Genomic DNA, 17931 nt, shown 5'->3' with positions numbered 1-17931 from the left:
ACAAAAACAAACTCCAAAAGCTGTATGTGGGTGCAGGAGTTATGAGAATGGATAAACCTTTATCTGTTAAAGAAAAAACACCTGTAAGCACCCTCAATGTTCACTGCAGCATTATTTACCACAGTCAAGACAGGGAAGCAACCTAAGTGTCTGCCAATGGATGAATGGATAAAGAAGATGTGGTGTATATACACACGGGGGAATATTATTCGGCCATAAAAAATGAGATTTTAGAATCCCCTGGTGGTCCAGTGGTTGAGAATCTGTCTGCCAATGCAGGGGACACAGGTTTGATCCTTGGTCTAGGAAGACTCCAGATGCCACAGGCAGCTGAGCCTGTGAGCCACAGCTATGGAAGCCCGCACGCCCGTGCTCTGCAACAGGAAAGCCACAGTGCTGAAAAGCACCACATGGCAACAAAGAGTAGCCCCCACTTGCTACAACTAGAGAGGCCTGTGTGCAGCAGTGAACACCCACTGCAGCCGAAAAGAAAGAAATGTTTAACAATTTAGCCATCTGCAACAATATAGATGATCTTGAGGGCATTATGCTAAGTGAAATAAGCCAAAGAAAGACAGTTATCATAGGACCTCACTTATAGGTGAGGATTTGGAAAAAAAGTACAAAACCAACCTAGTTCACAGGTAGAAGAGACTGGTGGTGGCTGGAGGCAGGGGTGAGGGAAGTGGGCGAAGAGGGTCCGAAGGTAGTAGATCTGCAGTTACATCATAAGTCATGGGGGTGTCCTGCACAGCCTGGTGACTGGTTAGCAATACCATATTGCATATTTGAAAGTTGCCACTAGGGTAGATCTTAAAAGTTGTCATCACAAGAAAAAACAAAACAAGTTTACCTGTGTGGTGATACCTGTTAACTGGATCATTTTACAATAGATACAAATATCAAGCATCACACTGTACACCTGGAACTAATGCTATATGTCAACTAGGCTTCAGTAAAATTATGTATTTTATAAAATGAAAAAATAAGATTTAAAAACAAAAATAATGAAGACCTTAATAGCTGGGGCCTCCCTCGTGGCTCACTGGTAAGGAATCCACCTGCCAATGCAGGAGACATGGGTTCGGTCCCTGGTCCTGGATGATTCCACAGCAAGAGAAGCCACCGCAGTGAGAAGCCCGTGGACTAAAGCTAGAGAGTAGCCCCGCCCGCTGCAACTAGAGAAAAAAGCCCACGCGGCAGTGAGACCCAGGACAGCCGAAAGTAAGGAGACGAATTATTTTTAAAAACAATAAAGACTTTCATAGTTGCCAGAATTTTATGTGGTTCTTGACAAGCTTATTCTAAAAATATTTAAGAAGGAATTTCCACTTCTGGGAATGGCATGCTAGGTAATTCAGACCAGCTCCCCTGCTAAGAAAGCTGAACCAAGTATTTTTAAATCCAGGCCTGAATCCATCTGAGAGCTAGCAAGAGAAGGAAGAATTACTGGGCAGAAATCCATGATGCTGACACTCGGGTCACATTCCTGCCAATTCCAGAAGAGGTGTCTAAGAGGCTCAGCAGCACTTCTGACAAGAGGAAGATGTAAAACAACAGAAGACAGTCCAGAACTGACTATACTTTGAGAGCCCTCAAGGGAGCCTTCCAGGCATAAAAGCATGACCACGACGATGAGTACCCAGCCCTCGCGGGGCCAAGCCAGCTTCAGACCATCTCGGTCCCTGGAAGTGGAATGCCAGCACCTGCACACCTGCCGGGGTAAATGCAGAGCCTCACTGGAGGCGGCAGGCGCCATCCTCGGCCTCCAGGTATTTCCCGCGTCATATACAGCAGTGAACGAGCAGGCTCTGGAGTCGGTGATGCACAGGGAGGCCTGGCGTGGTGCAGTCCGTGGGGTCACAAAGAGTCGGACACGACTGAGCAACTACACTGAACTGATAGAACAATAACCAGGAACACAGGGCAAGAGACACGGACAGATCCAGGCCAGAAGCAACGGACAGAGTCAGACCTGCAGAGGCAGGGATTCCACAGTTAGCAGGCGCAGACGCGAAAGCACGATGCTTGCTCTGATCTTGGTGTAGGCCAGAATCGAGAGTGGAGGCAACTAGTTGGAAAACAAACAGAGGACACATGGAAATTCTAAAACCAAAAAACTCCACATCAGCTGATGCAAGGAACTCAGTGAACACGTTGGACAGCATTAGTGAGCCAGAGGTAGTTCAGGGGCTACAGGCCAGATGAAGCGTGAAGAGACACAAGGACAAAAGCCAAGATGGGAAGAGACATGGGGGTGAGAGGTCGTCTGTGTAACTGCAGTACCAGCAGCAAAAGGAAAAGCCGCAGAGTGGAAGCGATGTTCACAGCAGTGTGGTTCACAGCAGCCCCAAAGTGCAAGGGATGCACACGGCCATCGGCTGGTGAAAGGACAAGCCAGTGTGCTTCCGTACAATGGGACGCCATTCAGCGATTCAAAAAAAAAAAAAGGAATGAACTGACCCGCAACACACATGAGCCTCAAAAACACTTCCTGCTTCTGTTTAAACGAAATGTGCACAAACAGCAAACCTGAGACAGGGCGGCGCAGCGCCTGGGAGTGGGCGTGGGCCGCAGCAGACGACGGGCCTGTCGGCGTGATGGGACTGTCTGAAAACTGCTGAGCGGCAGCGCTTACACAGCTCTGCAAACGTCCTGCACGCGCCGTTACACTCCAAAGGACATGCAGATCATACCTCAATAATGCTGTTTTTTAAAAAGTTTTCCAAAATCGATTGTGCCGGTGGTCAATGTCTTGTTCCTCACGCTTGCGGCGTGGCCGTGAGCGCTTCTCATGTGCAGAGAAGCACAGGGTTTTGTCACTGCAGGGAGACTGTGGTGGTGGTGGCCCCTGGAGTGCAGACCACTTCCTTCTTCTGTGACCTCATGGAAACCAGAGGCACGTGGCTGCAGACGTCCAGCACCTTCTTCCCCGGCCATACCCTCCCCCGAACCTGGCCGTCTCTCGGCAAGCCTGCGGTCCCGACCTGGTTACCTCGCTGTGGTCCCCAGGCCGGGTGCCACCCTCTGTGCCCACCCTCAGCCTCAGCACTGAACCAGCTCTGGCCGGCATGAGCCGGTGTTTCTCCGCCCCGCAGAGGGCTGCGACCACAGCTTCTCCAACGACGAGCTCTGAATCCTGGCTCTGGGTTCGTGGCCCTCCTAAGCGCCTACCTGAGGGCCTACCCGCTTTCCTGGGGTATTCATCTTCACCCCAGGGGAACTTTAGCATTCCCTTTACAGTTAATAATTCTTTCCATTAAAATCTTTCTCTGTTCAAATTACTCCATAGTTTGTGCCTTCTGATTGGTCTTGACTGGAAAACATCAAGCCCTAAATTCAAGAAACCTTATGAATGCCAAGTGGGATAATTAAAAAGAAATACAGTGGTCCCTTAGTACCTACAGGGGACTGGATTCAAGACCCGCTGTGGATACCAAACTCCAGTCCCAGAGTCAGCCCTCTGCCCCCAGGGGTCAGCACCCCAAATCTGACGCACAGTACGTGACCCGAGGCTGGCTGGACCCACGGACAGGGAGGGCGAGAGTACACATCCAGGCACGGCATGGTCCTAACCTTCTGAAAGACAAAAACGAAAACAATATCTTTAGGTAGACAAGGGAGGGAAAAAAAAAAACACATTACCATCAAAGGTACCGTGAATGAGACTCCCCAACAGAAGTGCCTGGGGATGAAAGTCAACGGTGTATCTTCAGTACTGAAAAGAAATCACCAGTCACACTTCCGTATTCACTCTAAATCCCTTTCAAGGATGAAGGCAAAAAATCAAGATACTGTCAGAAGAACAAAACCAGTTCATCGCCAGCAGACCTACATCAAGACAAGATGGAACAGTGTTTTCAGGCCGAACAGAAATCATCCCAAATGGAAAATCAGACATGCAGGAGAGAGGGATAGAGCCACAAAAAAAAAAGTCAACATGTAGTAAACCTAAATGAGCAGGAACTATATCAAACAATAAGCATGTCTCATGGGGTTTCAGATATGGAAAATAAAATCCATATCAACAGCGTGTGACGCAGGAAGAAGACACAAGCAGAGGATTCTCGAGTTGACTCTTAAATTGTTTAGAAAGGGGAAAAAGTACCACGCTCTCGGAAGAACGCAAGTGTGTTCTCCCTAGGGAACCACTATAGAGGGAAAGAACGCATTACTACCAAGCCAGCAGAGAGGATGAAAAGGAGTTAAGGAAAAAAACAAATTTGATTTAAAAGAAGGCAAGGGGGCACTCCTGGTGGCTCAGTGGTGAAGAATCTGCCTGCAATGCAGGAGACACGGGTTCAGTCCCTGCTCCAGGAAGATCCCATGTGCCAGAGCCATAAAGCCTGTGTTCCACAACTACTGAGCCTGTGCAGTAGAGCCCAGGAGCCACAGCAACTGAGCCCGCTCTCCCTGGGGCACATGCTCCCCAGCAAGAGCAGACACCACAGTGAGAAGGACACACACGCGACGAGAGAGGAGCCCCAGCTCACTGCAGCTGGAGAAGAGCCTGCGCGGCGATCAAGACCAGCACGGCCAAAAAGGATGTTTAAAATAAAGTGTAAAAATAAATAGTTATAAATAATGTTTAAAAATAACTCCAGAAAGAATGAAGAGATGGAGCCAAAGCAAAACAACACCCAATTGTGGATGTGACTGGTGATGGAAGTAAAGCCTGATGCTATCTATAAAGAACAATATTGCATAGGAACCTGGAAAGTTAGGTCCATGAATCAAGGTAAATTGGAAGTAGTCAAACAAGAGATGGCAAGAGTGAACATCGACATTTTAGGAATCAATGAACTAAAATAGACAGGAATGGGTGAATTTAAGTCAGATGACCATTATATTTACTACTGTAGGCAAGAATCCCTTAGAATAAATGGAGTAGCCACCATAGTCAACAAAAGAGTCTGAAATGCAGTACTTGGAAGCATTCTCAAAAATGACAGAATGATCTCTGTTCATTTCCAAGGCAAACCATTCAATATCACAGTAACCCAAGTCTGTGCCCCAACCAGAAATGCTGAAGAAGCTGAAGTTGAATGGTTCTAGGAAGACTTACAAGACTTTCTAGAGCTAACACCCAAAAAAGATGTCCTTTTTATCATAGGGAACTGGAATGCAAAAGTAGGAAGTCAAGAGATACCTGGAGTAATGGGTAAATTTGGCCTTGGAGCATAGAATGAAGCAGGGCAAAGGCTAATAGAGTTTTGCCAAGTGAACACACTGATCATAGCAAACACCCTTCAACAACACAAGACTCTACACATGGACATAACCACATGGTCAACACTGATATCAGATTGATTATATTCTTCGCAGCCAAAGATGGAGAAGCTCTATACAGTCAGCAAAAACAAGACCAGGAGCTGACTGTGGCTCAGATCATGAACTCCTTATTGCCCAATTCAGACTGAAATTGAAGAAAGTAGGGAAAACCACTAGACCATTCAGGTATGACCTAAATCAAATCCCTTATGACTATACAGTGGAAGTGACAAATAGATTCAAAGGAGTGCCTAAAGAACTATGGATGGAGGTTCATGACATTGTACAGGAGGCAGTGATCAAGACCATCCCCAAGAAAAAGAAATGCAAAAAGGCAAAATGGTTGTCTGAGGAGGCCTTACAAATAGCTATGAAAAGAAGAGAAGCAAAAGGCAAAGGAGAAAAGGAAAGATATACCCATCTGAATGCAGAGTTCCAAAGAATAGCAAGGAGAGATAAAGCCTTCCTTAGTGATCAATGCAAAGAAACAGAGGAAAACAATAGAATGGGAAAGACTAGAAATTTCTTCAAGAAAATTAGAGACACCAAGGAAACTTTTCAGATGGCAACTTAAAGATGGGCACAATAAAGGACAGAAAATGGTATGGACCTAACAGAAGCAGAAGATATTAAGAAGAGGTGGCAAGAATACACAGAAGAACTATACAAAAAAGATCTTCACGACCCAGATAATCACGATGGTATGATCACTCACCTAGAGCCAGACATCCTGGAATGTGAAGTCAAGTGGGCCTTAAGAAGCATCACTACGAACAAAGCTAGTGGAGGTGATGGAATTCCAGATGAGCTATTTCAAATCCTGAAAGATGATGCTGTGAAAGTGCTGCACTCAATATGCCAGCAAATCTGGAAAACTCAGCAGTGGCCACAGGACTGGAAAAGGTCAGTTTTCATTCCAATCCCAAAGAAAGGCAATGCCAAAGAATGCTCAAACTACCAGACAATTGCACTCATCTCACACGCTAGCAAAGTAATGCTCAAAATTCTCCAAGCCAGGCTTAAGCAATACGTGAACCGTGAACTTCCAGATGTTCAAGCTGGATTTAGAAAAGGCAGAGGAACCAGAGATCAAATTGCCAACATCCGCTGGATCATCAAAAAAGCAAGAGAGTCCAGAAAAACATCTACTTCTGTTTTATTGACTATGCCAAAAAGCCCTTGACTGTGTGGAATACAACAAACTGTGGAAAATTCTGAAAGAGATGGGAATACCTGACCACATGAACTGCCTCCTGAGAAATCTGTATGCAGGTCAAGAAGCAACAATTAGAACTGGACATGGAACAGACCAGTTCCAAATTGGGAAAGGAGTACGTCAAGGCTGTATATTGTCACCCTGCTTATTTAACTTATATGCAGAGTACATCATGAGAAATGCTGGACTGGATGAAGCACAAGCTGGAATCAAGATTGCTGGGAGAAATATCAATAACCTCAGATATGCAGATGACACCACCCTTATGGCAGAAAGCGAAGAAGAACTAAAGAGCCTCTTGATGAAAGTGAAAGAGGAGAGTGAAAAAGTTGGCTTAAAACTCAACATTCAGAAAACCAAGATCATGGCATCGGGTCCCATCACTTCATGGTAAATCGATGGGGAAACAGTGGAAACAGTGACAGACTATTTTGGGGCTCCAAAATCACTACAGATGGTGACTGCAGCCATGAAATTAAAAGACGCTTGATCCTTGGAAAAAAAGTTACGACCAACCTAGACAGCATATTAAAATGCAGAGACATTACTTTTCCAACAAAGGTCTGTCTAGTCAAAGCTATGGTTTTTCCAGTAGTCATGTATGGATGTGAGAGCTGTGTTGCAGAACTCTTGAGAGTCCCTTGGACTGCAAGGAGAGCCAACCAGTCCATCCTAAAGGAAATCAGTCCTGAATATTCATTGGAAGGACTGATGCTAAAGCTGAAACTCCAATACTTAGGCCACTTGATGCAAAGAACTGACTCACTGGAAAAGACCCTGATGCTGGGAAAGACTGAAGGCAGGTGGAGAAGGGGACGACAGAGGATGAGATGGTTGGATGGCATCACCAACTCAATGGACATGAGTTTGAGCAAGCTCTGGGAGTTGGTGATGGACAGAGGAGCGTGGTGTGCTGCAGTCTGTGGGGTTGCAAAGAGTCGGACACGACTGAGAGAAACTGAACTGAACTGAAAAATAAATAAATAAAAGGCAAGGAAGGAAGGAGACAGAAGAATAGCACTGGTGGGACCAGTAGAAAGCAAACAGTGAGATGGTGGATTCAAACCCTTATTTTTTTTTAACTACAATAAATAAATGTACTACATTCTCTAGTTGGGAGGCAGACTGTCAGACAAAAATCTGTGTGCTGTTAACAAGATGTATCTACCTAAAATATAAAGGTTCAGACAGAAAGCAGAGTATGTCTTTTTCCATACTTTTATTTTCAAATACAGCTGCCCAAAAATTAGTGTAGCTATATTAATATTAAAAAAAAAAAAAGGCAAAAGACACTACTGGAGTTAAAGTGATCCCTGGAAAGCTGTAAGGTACACGCAACAGAAAGATTTAACTATTTCTAAATATATATGCCTCTTTGCACTGCATCTAACTACATAGCCTCAAAATGTCTAAGGCGAGAGCCGCCGTGGAGAAATGAACAAATCTATGACGCTGGAGAGGAGCTTTACATGCCCCTCTCAAGAACACTAAGAACTGATGATGTTACACAACACTTCCAAAAGGAAAGCCCCCAACTCGTGTAACAGCCCTGCTATCAAAGCCACAGATAAGAATGGAATTACAGATCAACTTCACTCATGAGCACAGGTACCAGAAATCGTAAAGCAAATATCCAGAAACAATCCATCATGTATTAAAAAGGATAACACGTCATGATCAGGATGGCTTGTTCCAGGAGTGAAAAGTTACCTTAACATTTGAAAATCAACATGAAGTTGCCATATTAAGAGAATAAGTGAGATAACCTTCTCAGCAGATGTGTAAAAGTAATGAAATTCAGTATCTGTGCATGGGTTTTTTTTTTTTTTTTTTGCACCAAGCTGAGTGGCTCACAGGAACTTAGTTCCTGACCAGGGATCCTGCCTGCAATGGAGGCTCATGTCCCAACCACAGGACCACAGAGAATTTCCCCGTGCATGATTAAAAAGTGTAATTAAACACAAACACACAAACTCTTAGCAAAACAGGAATAGAAGAGTACTTCCTTGATAACAGGATATGTGGAAGCCTTCCTTTTGAAACAAGGAAAAAGAAGGTTGCCCTTGTCAGCTCTGCTACCTGGCATTGTACTTGGGGTCCCAGCCAGTGTAAGGAGAGTAAGGACTGGAAAGGAAAACCAAAAACTCATTATATATATAGATTATAATACTATACATAGAAGAGACCGTGCAAATTGAAAATCCAACAGAATCTCCAGGTAAGTTACCAGAATAAGTGAATTTAGAAAGAGGTGCTGGATTCAAAGCCAAGAATCAATTGCGTTTTTGTACACTAGCAAGTAACAAAAAAGTGATCACATTTATAATAGCAGCAAAAAATCAAATACCCTATGGATACTAACAAAAGATGTGCAGGTTTTCTGTATATACACACACACACAAGAAATCAAGGGAACTGTTTAAACAACCTGTTAAACGTGAGATTCACCACGTTTGTTGGGAAAACAGTGTTATGAAGATGTCTGTTGTCCCCATATGAATCTATAGACTTACAGCGATCATAGCCAACATCCCAGTGCTTTTAGGAGGTGAATTGTTAATTCTAAAATTTACTGTGCATACAAATGATTGTAAATGATCCAGACCCTCAAAGATGGTGCCAGGACCTGACCCACTCAATGGCAAGACTTACTATCAAGTCTCAGAAATGAAGTATGACTGTGGTAACCAAAACAGACAAACGGACCTCTAGGATCTAGTCCAGCTGGGTGGAAATCTGAAAACAATATAAAAAGAGACCAATAATGCTTCTAGATCTCGAAGACAACAAAAGAGAATATCTGATCATGGCCCAGGAGCGGGGAAATTTTTCTAAAGCCAAAAGAACACAATCCATAAAGGAAAAGACAAACCTGCATAATTACAGTTGAGAACTTCTTTTCATCCGACAACACTGTTAAGGGAACAAAGAGGGAAGCTACAAAAGTAGAAGGTATTTGCAATCCCTGAATCTCACACCGGGCTCATACCTAGAAAGCACCAAAGAACTCCTCTGAACTGATAAGAAAAAGACAATCCAGCCCAAAAACGGGCACAAGACTTGAACAAGCACAAGCAATCCAGGACTTCCCTGGTGGCGGAGTGGGGAAGAATCCGCCTGCCAACTCAGGAGACACGGCTCCATCCCTGATCTGGGAAGATCCCACATGCCGCAGAGCACCTAGCCCCACGCACTGCAACAGCTGAGCCCACAAGCTGCGACTACCAAAGCCTGTGCCCCGCAACCAGGGACGCCACCGCAGTGAGAAGCCCCTGCAGCACAGAGGAGGAGCCCCTGCTCGCCACAACTAGAGAAAACCCCCTCAAGAGCAGCGAAGACCCAGAGCAGCCAAAAATAAATAAAATTTTAAGAGAGATCATCAAATCATCATCATAGCTAAGGAGCATGATAGAAAGCCCAATATCATCCATTAGTCAGCAAAATGCAAATTAAAGCCACACTGAAATATCACCGTAGTTTTAACAATCAGAAGCCCTAAAATGTAAAAGATTGACAAAAACCAGGGACTGATGAGTTTGTGGAGCACCTGGGACCCCCAACAGGTGCTGGTGGGAATGCAAAATGATGGAACCACCTGGGGACGCCCGCACCCACACTCAGCCTTCTCAGGAAGGCCTTTCTCTACCACTCTCCGAGTCAAACACCTCGAGGCCACCCCGCTGCGATGCTCAGACGTGTATTTTAACATCCCCCAAATCAGGACGCGGCCCAGTGTCCTCAGAGCTTTCATTCCAGAGTTGCCCCAGCCAGCTCTCCTTCAGGGCCCTTCAGTAACAACACTGACAAACGTCTGTCCAAACGGATGGCTTCTTCGACCCTGGAGGATCCCAAAACTGGAATGACTGGGTCAAAAGGCACACACGTTTTTTCCTTGTTTTTTAATTGCACAACCCATGAATACTCCCGCATTTTACACTTCAGCCGTGTGTTGCACAAGTGCCAGTCCCTCCCCAAAGGCAGTCTCTCTCAGCAGTTTGGAACACATGCTCCCAGACTCTGGTCTTTGCACGTACATGCACATTAACACCTAGTACACATATCACTGATAGATACCATAGTCCGTTTTCTACAAAGAGGGTAGCAATGCACACTGCCCTAGCGACAAATGAGAGGGTCAAGGTTTCACCAGCTCCGGAATCAATCTAACGTTTTCCAATCTGATAAGTAAAAATCATCCGACGGTTTAAGTAAGTTCTTCCTTAACACACACAACTCAAAGCTACCAGTCTTCTCCTCGACAGTATTCCAGATTCTGGGAGGCCGCCCGTTCCACGCTGCCTAACACCCTGAAGTTATAAAAATACTCCCCTAAGCTTCATATAAGATTAGTACACCTTTATTTCATACTACTTAGCTCTGTAACCCATCTGGACTTTATTTATACAACAGGAGGAGAATCATTTTTTTTCTAACCAGTTACCCAACTCTGCTTACTGTCCGCCCTGACTCAACCAAAATGCTATCTGGGCCAGAAATTACTGTCCCGCATACACTTGGAATGCTTTCTGGGCTTTCTGTGTTTCACCACTCCAGTTCTGTGGCAAAGCCATGCTGCACCCTGCGTTTACTGCAGCTTCGTCGTAGGTTTCAAAATCTGGTGAAGGTAGTTTTCCCTCATTAAACTGAAAAAATTAGCAATTTTTGCGCATTTTCCTTCCATATTAATTCTTTAAACATCTTTGTCAGTTTTAAAAGCTTGGCTTTCTTGTTGGAATTTCATTAAGTCTGTTTAAGAAAGCTAGATATTTTATGATATTACATCTTTCTATGCAGATATTTTGTTCTTTTGGAGAAGGCAATGGCACCCCACTCCAGTACTCTTGCCTGGAAAATCCCATGGATGGAGGAGCCTGGAAGGCTGCAGTCCATGGGGTCGCTGAGAGTCGGACACGACTGAGCGACTTGACTTTCACTTTTCACTTTCATGTATTGGAGAAGGAAATGGCAACCCACTCCAGTATTCTTGCCTGGAGAATCCCAGGGACGGGGGAGCCTGGTGGGCTGCTGTCTATGGGGTCACACAGAGTCGGACATGACTGAAGTGACTTAGCATAGCATAGCATGGCATTTTGTTCTTTGCTCTTTTTAGAGGCATTGGGTTTTTTTTGTTGTCCAAACACTAGCTGTCCCAGACTCCTTGTATGGCGCCTTATAACACATGTACTTTCCTTCTAAAAAAATGGTTTTTTTTCCTGTTAAATTTATGCCTAAGTTTTACTGTTTTTTCAATCACTATTGAGTGGAATTTTACATTTTTTCCACTTTTAACTGAATATTGCTACTGACTATTATAATCACTTTTCTGAGTCCTCTTATTCTAATTTTTCATGGGCTCTTGCATATTCTAGCCAGAGCGTCATTTTTTCTCTTCTAGTTTTCATACTACAAATTTCATTTTTTGCTGTTTGTTTCATTAGCTAGAACCTCACAACAGTGCTGAGCGCAGACTCTAGGGGGCGCCCTTGGCTTGGTCCTGGTTTACCGGTTTTACCCACATCAAGTTGGTCCAGTTACCAGCTTCAGCGGCACCTGGGAGCAGGAATGAGGACTGCAGGATCTTGGGCCCGCTCACGGAATGAGGATCCGCAGTTTAACAAGGTTCCCAGGTGTTTCCTGTAGGCTTCCAGGCTAGCAGCACACTGGTCTGCATGATTTCTATTTTGATTTTACTTAAGAGAGTTTAGTGACAGGAGTCGCTGTGGCCGTCCGGCGTCTATGGACCCCTAAACCCCGTTTCCTCCTCTTTCGTGACAATCATGCATTTTAGGGTTTGAGAGCCTTAATCTGGGCCAGCCCCGCAGCCTGGACCACGAGGCCACCTCTCAAGCTCCACGCAGTGTCCTGCCTCTCTTCTGCATCCGCATCTCCCGGGCTCCGGGAGCATCCCAAGGATCAAGACGGGATGTGCTCCTGCTTCAGCTCCCGGTCCTGGCGGGCGCCAGGGCAGTGACTGGCACCCAGTGGGCGCTCAGAGAGCCCCCCGGAGCTGTCCACCTTCGTGACTCTGCCGAGGTCCCCTCCTCTTCTCCCTCGGGTAGACGTCCCTGCTCTCCTGTCAGCTTTGGCCAGGGAAGACCCAACAGAAATTCCCGCCCTGCTCCAGCCCATGTGCACGAGTCAGACACCACGGCAGCATGGGCAGAGAACAGCATCCCAGAGGGACAGGAGGGGGGAACCCCAAAGCCCCCGAAGGGACCAGGACCAGCAACACCCCCAAAGCAGCCACGAGACGCCCTGCCTGGCGTGTTGCTGTAAGTCCACTGACCGGACGTCGTGGCCTGGGTTTTGGGGCGAGGGGTCAGCAGGAGAGAGAGAGGCTGCCTCCTGGGTTGGGCGGGAGCGACCCAGGAAAGGGGAGGCTGCTCCTCTCAGCTCCCACAGGGAGGGCGAGAGCCGGGCAGCTTGGCCCTGCAGGCATGGGTGGCCAGAGGTGGCAACGTCCTTGCCAGCGGCTCGGAGGAGAGGAGGGCGCTGGTCCCTCAAGGTCAGGAGAAGGCCTGGGCATGGGGGCACTGGCCCCTGTCCCCCAGCTGGAGCCACCGGGGCACTGGGGCCCCCTCAGGCCAGGACGCCGAGGCCCAGCCACAGGGGTCCCGTGGACTGCAGAGCCCACAGTCTTCCAGCCCCCTGCCTGGGTCCCCTCTGGGTGACAGGTGGCCGCTGGCGGGAATTCAAGTCCACAGAAGGAGCCTGGCTGAGGACCTGGAGTCCCCGAGGGAGCCAGCAGCCCTCAAGGCAGGTAGAGCGCAACCACCACGTAGATAACCCAGCTGGTGGACACGAAGACCCCGAAGAGCAGGCTGAAGAGCACCAGCGAGCGGGCCTTGCGAGAGGCCTCCTGAGCCTGGGCCAGGTCCCCCCGGGCGAGGGCTGCGCGGGTCTGCAACGAGACCAGAGGAGCAGTGAGCGGACCCAGACCCCATGCTCCCTCCCGGCGACACCCCAGAGCCCACCCGGCCCCAGCGCACAGACTGGACAGCTGACCCCGCGAGGCGATTGGGGGCTTGTCCAGGCCACGGCTCACGTGGGAGCAGCAGCGATCGAGGCGGTGGTGGCCAGCTCCCAGGCGCTGGCCGCAGGCCTGACCCACATCCGCACTCCAGGCTCCATCCCTCACCATCCGCACAACAACCCAGAATTCGGTATCATTGTTGGCCCCTCTTTGAAGATGAGCAAACAGCTCAGAGAGGTTAAGTGACCCACCCCAGGGCCCCGCAGCTGGTGGCGGGGCCAGAACTGACACAGGCAGCAGCCTCTAGAATCGCACCTGAGGGGCCCGGTCCTCACTCAGCCCCCCGCCCCGGTCCCGTCTTGCTTACGACCGGGAAGCCTGACCTCCGGGGGACGTCAGGGCTCTCATCCGGTCAGCCTTGAGCAGAAGCCCCAGGGCCTTCCTACTACCAGGACAGCCTCATGCCGAGTCCCCAGGGCCGAATCAAGGTCAGGAATGGTGGGGAGGGAGGAAGAAGAAAGGGTGTTATCAAGAAGGCAGGTGGGTGGATGGTGGATGAACAGACAGGCGGATGGCTGAGTGGACAGACGGGTTAACAGATGAATGGGGTGGGTGGATGAATAGATGGAGACTAGACAGATGGTGGATGGAAAGGTGGGTAGCGGGTGAACGGAGAGACGGGTAGCTGGGAAGGACAGACAGAGGTGGGTGGGTAGAATAAACGAGCAGATGGACAGATTAAACACAAGCCCCTGCTGCTTCCCTGGTGGGTCCGTGGTATAGAATCCGCCTTGCAATGCCGAAGACGTGGGTTCGATCCCGATCTGGGAAGATCCCACATGCCATGGAGCAGGTGGGCCCACGTGCCACACTACTGGCCTGTGCTCTAGAGCCTGGGCGCTCCATAACAAGAGGAGCCCCTGCAACAACAAAGACCCACCAGAGCCCAAATTACATAAAATTATGTTTTAAAAAATCTAAGTTGAAACACAATCACCACGGGACGGGCAGTCGCCTGGACCTGCATCATCCACACCCCCGTGTGGACTGTTTCAGTGGAATCTTCTAGAGCAGATCTTGAGTGGTAAGGGGAAGAGACAGCAGAGGAGGGGGCCAGGACCCCAGAGAACTGGGCACTGATCTCCCAATTCTGCCAGCCTTCTCAGGGGTGGGGGGAACACTGGGGACCTGGGCACGGCAGGCCTGGAGGCTGCACCAGGGTACCCCCGCCCACGCCCTCCTACCTCGTGGGAGTAGACAATGGCGATAAGCCCGGTGAGCAGGCAGCAGAAGAGGGTCACCAGCACAGATTCCATCATGTAGTCCTTGGGCAGGGGCCTGTGTTCCGCCGGGGCCGGGGCTGGCACGCCTGCCACGGGGCTGTTGTACTACAGGGGAAGAGGCCACGGTGTGGTAAGACAGCGGGCCGTAGCCTCCAAACACCAGGATGAGGACATGATCAGCGACAGCCATGGAGCTGTCACTCCTGCCACCTCCCAGCCTCACCCAGCCAGGCTGCAGGCCACCTGGGGAGCAAGGCCCCATTCCTGCCCACTAAGCACCCCGACCTGTCACGCAGCCCCCGGAATCCTCCGGGTTCTGCCCCTACAGATTGCTCAGTCCAGGCTGCAGCCACCAGGGTCTCCATGTCCTCCACTGTTCCCACGGGGGCAGGGAGGGGGTGGGGAGACCTCAGAGCTCTCCTCCACAGGCAGCCAGGGATTTTCTAAAAATCTGTATCAACTCATCCCCTACCAAAGGCCCTGGGGTCCCTCACAGTGGAGCCCCCACCTCTTCCTATCTACTCCTCAATAAGTTGGACCAACCACCCTCACTCCCAGGATGCACCAGCCTTGGCCACACTGCAACGCCTGTGCTGGGCTCTCCTCGCCTCTCCCTGAACACTCCTATTCAACCCGCAGAACCCAGCTCAAATGACCCCCGGCTCCTGTGAGGCCGCCCAGGCTCGCCCACTCCCTAGGCGGAGGAAGCCCCTTTCTGTTGCGCCCGCGGGGCACAGCCATGTGCTCTGTAAGGGTGGCTGGGGAAGACGGGGGTCCCGCGGGCTAACTCACCACCGGGAAGGTCGCGAAGAGCGGCTGCGCAGAAGGCGCGGGGAAGAGCGGTGCGGGCGGCGGGTACAGGGCCGGGGCGGCCGGCGCAGGCGGGAAGAGCACTGGCGGCGGGAAGGGCGGCGGGTAGAGCAGGTGCGCAGCCTTGGGGTCTGGCGGCGCGTAGGGCGGGGGCTCGCCCACGAAGCCGATGTTGGGGACCCCACCGGCCGCTGCCTTGGGTATCTGCAGGGCCTCGCCCGCGGCCACGGCCTGGGCCTGGGCTGGGGGCGCCGCGGACGCCTCGGCCGGGGGGTCGCCTGGGGGTCCCTCTGGCGCCTCGGCGTCCCCTCCGTCCGCGGCGGCCGCTTCCTCGCTGGACATTTGGTCCTCCTCCAGGAGCTGCGGGCGGCGCGGGAGCTGCGGGAGCCTGGGGTGCGCAGGGTCCTCAGGGACCGCGGGGCCGCCGCCCCCTTTCGCATCCGCTCCTGGGAAGAAACAGCAGAGGCAGTGAGCCTCCAAAAGGCTGTCGGACCAGGAGGGAGTCCTCCTCACAGACCCCAGAACACAGCCCCTCCAAGGAGAGTCACAGTGACCGTGCCGACCCTGACCGCCCCGAACCCCGCACTCAGGCCTCCCCAACCCTGCACCCTCGAAGCTCTATCCAAAGTGCAAGAAGGGGACACGAAAACCAGGACTCAGAGAGAGGATGTGCCTTCCTGGCGGCCACACAGCCAGTACAGATGGCCAGCGGGATGGAAGGCGGGCCGTGCCCCTTCTTGATTGCACCTGCAGGGACGTGGTCCTGCCCCCAGGGCCCTGATGCCCCAGCAGATGGAACCAAGGCAGATGCTTCAGCCCAGGGCAGCCCCCTCATAGGCTGAGACACTGTCCAATGGGAGCTGGTCTGAGAGGATGGGCTGAGCCAATCAGATTCTCCGCTCTGGAGTCACTGGACCTGGCTACTCGAGGACCAGGGAGAGCCAGGAGGTCATTAAGGGCCAAGAGCCTACTGAGGCGGAGAAGGAACAGAGACGTGAACGGGGGTCAGGGAGGGGAATGGAGCAGCCAAGGAACACTGGGTGGAGAGAAGCCCACCCAGCAGCCCGAAGAGGGGCTCTCAGCTGCATTCTAGGCCTGGCCCTGGCCTCCAGCATCCACTCAATAAACTGCGGGCGCCCAGCCGGTCCCAACAAGTCCTGAAGGTACCCCCCTGCACCCCCTGAGAGCGTCCTGACCAGCTGAGCCCCTCCAGGCCTCCGGTCCTCGAGGCACAGGCTGGAAGGGGGCTGGGACAGGACCCCACCCCCGGTCCGGAACTGGGTGGGCATCCCAGGGTGTGGCTTTGAAGTTCATTTCCTGAGTGTCTTTAGGGGTTATAGAAGGCAGAGAGAAGAAGAAAACAGACATAACTGCACAGTGCTGCTGAGGGTGGGGGAGCCTTGCTGAAATCCCACTCCCACCCCCAGCCTCGCCCCCATCCCTCCCACTCCCACCGCCCATACAGCAGGTGGGTGAAATCAGAGGTCAGGATTCCCCAGGGGAGGGATCCCGACAGCAGGAGCACTGAGCCCCTGAGAGCTCCCACCCACCTCCTCCCAGCAGCCAGGGTCTCACTCACAGCTTCTCCTGAGACCCACATAGGTGTTGGCGCTTCCACTCCACAGGGCCACCCGGGCCGCCCCTCCTGTTTCTCTATCCCCTTCAGGCTGGACTTGGCCATGTGACTTGCTTTGGCCCACGGAACATTAATAAACATCTTGCAAACACTGGCTTTAAAAACCTGTATCTTTCAACATTACCAGGGGCTGGGAGGGATGAGAGGTTCGGGTATCAGTGGGGACAGTTCCATCTGGGAGGATGAAAGCCTTCTGGAGGGAGGTGATAATGATGGCTGCCCGATAACGTGAACGCACTGAATGCCCCTGAACTGTACACTTATAAATGGTTCAGACGGTAAGTCTTACACATTTTCCAGTTTTAAAAAGCCTCTCTCTCCTGCTGATCTAAAAATGCGAGACAAAAGAAGACCCTGAAAAGTGGACAAAAGTAGGCAGACTATGGAGTGTAGTCAAAACACAGAAGTGACTATAAAGGGGGTGAACTGCCTGTTTTCCCCTCTCATTTCCTTCAAAGCTCAAAGCTCCAGCCCCAGAACCACATGACCGGGCAGCTAAAACTCCACGATAAACTCTGTCATTCTGGCCAAAGGAACCAGGAGAGGGCCCCTGCAGAAGGGAGAGGGTAGGGAAATCCTAGAGAAGTACCTTCGGAGGGGTTCTGAGTCACCTAGTTCTGTGTGTGAACTGGGGTGACCAATGTATATCAGCTTGCCCAGGACGTCCTTGGCTTTACTCCTGAAAATCTCACATCCAGGAAGTCAGTCATCTTAGAAAGGATCCACACCAGTCCTAGACTCA

The 17931-nt window shown here is 50.3% G+C and overlaps 1 protein-coding gene across 2 annotated transcripts in view; it reads right to left on the bottom strand.

Moving 5' to 3' along the window:
* PRRT1B (proline rich transmembrane protein 1B) overlaps window positions 1-17931 on the bottom strand; it is a 44049-nt gene that overhangs the window by 4980 nt on the left and 21138 nt on the right. Inside the window, exons 2-4 of one of the 2 annotated variants that reach the window (XM_002691609.6) lie at window positions 15536-15999; window positions 14705-14848; window positions 8623-13388 (exon numbers count right to left, since the gene is read on the bottom strand). In XM_002691609.6, the coding sequence (XP_002691655.1) occupies window positions 13239-13388; window positions 14705-14848; window positions 15536-15999 (758 nt within the window). In that variant the 3' untranslated portion in view covers window positions 8623-13238. Of the gene's footprint in view, window positions 1-8622; window positions 13389-14704; window positions 14849-15535; window positions 16000-17931 lie in introns of those variants that run through there. The other variant, XM_059891858.1, reaches the window with a different exon arrangement.

The sequence above is a fragment of the Bos taurus genome, chromosome 11 (assembly GCF_002263795.3).
Source record: "Bos taurus isolate L1 Dominette 01449 registration number 42190680 breed Hereford chromosome 11, ARS-UCD2.0, whole genome shotgun sequence".
In the NCBI taxonomy this organism is placed as follows: Eukaryota; Metazoa; Chordata; class Mammalia; order Artiodactyla; family Bovidae; genus Bos; species Bos taurus.
This window is presented reverse-complemented; position numbering and strand designations above follow the sequence as displayed.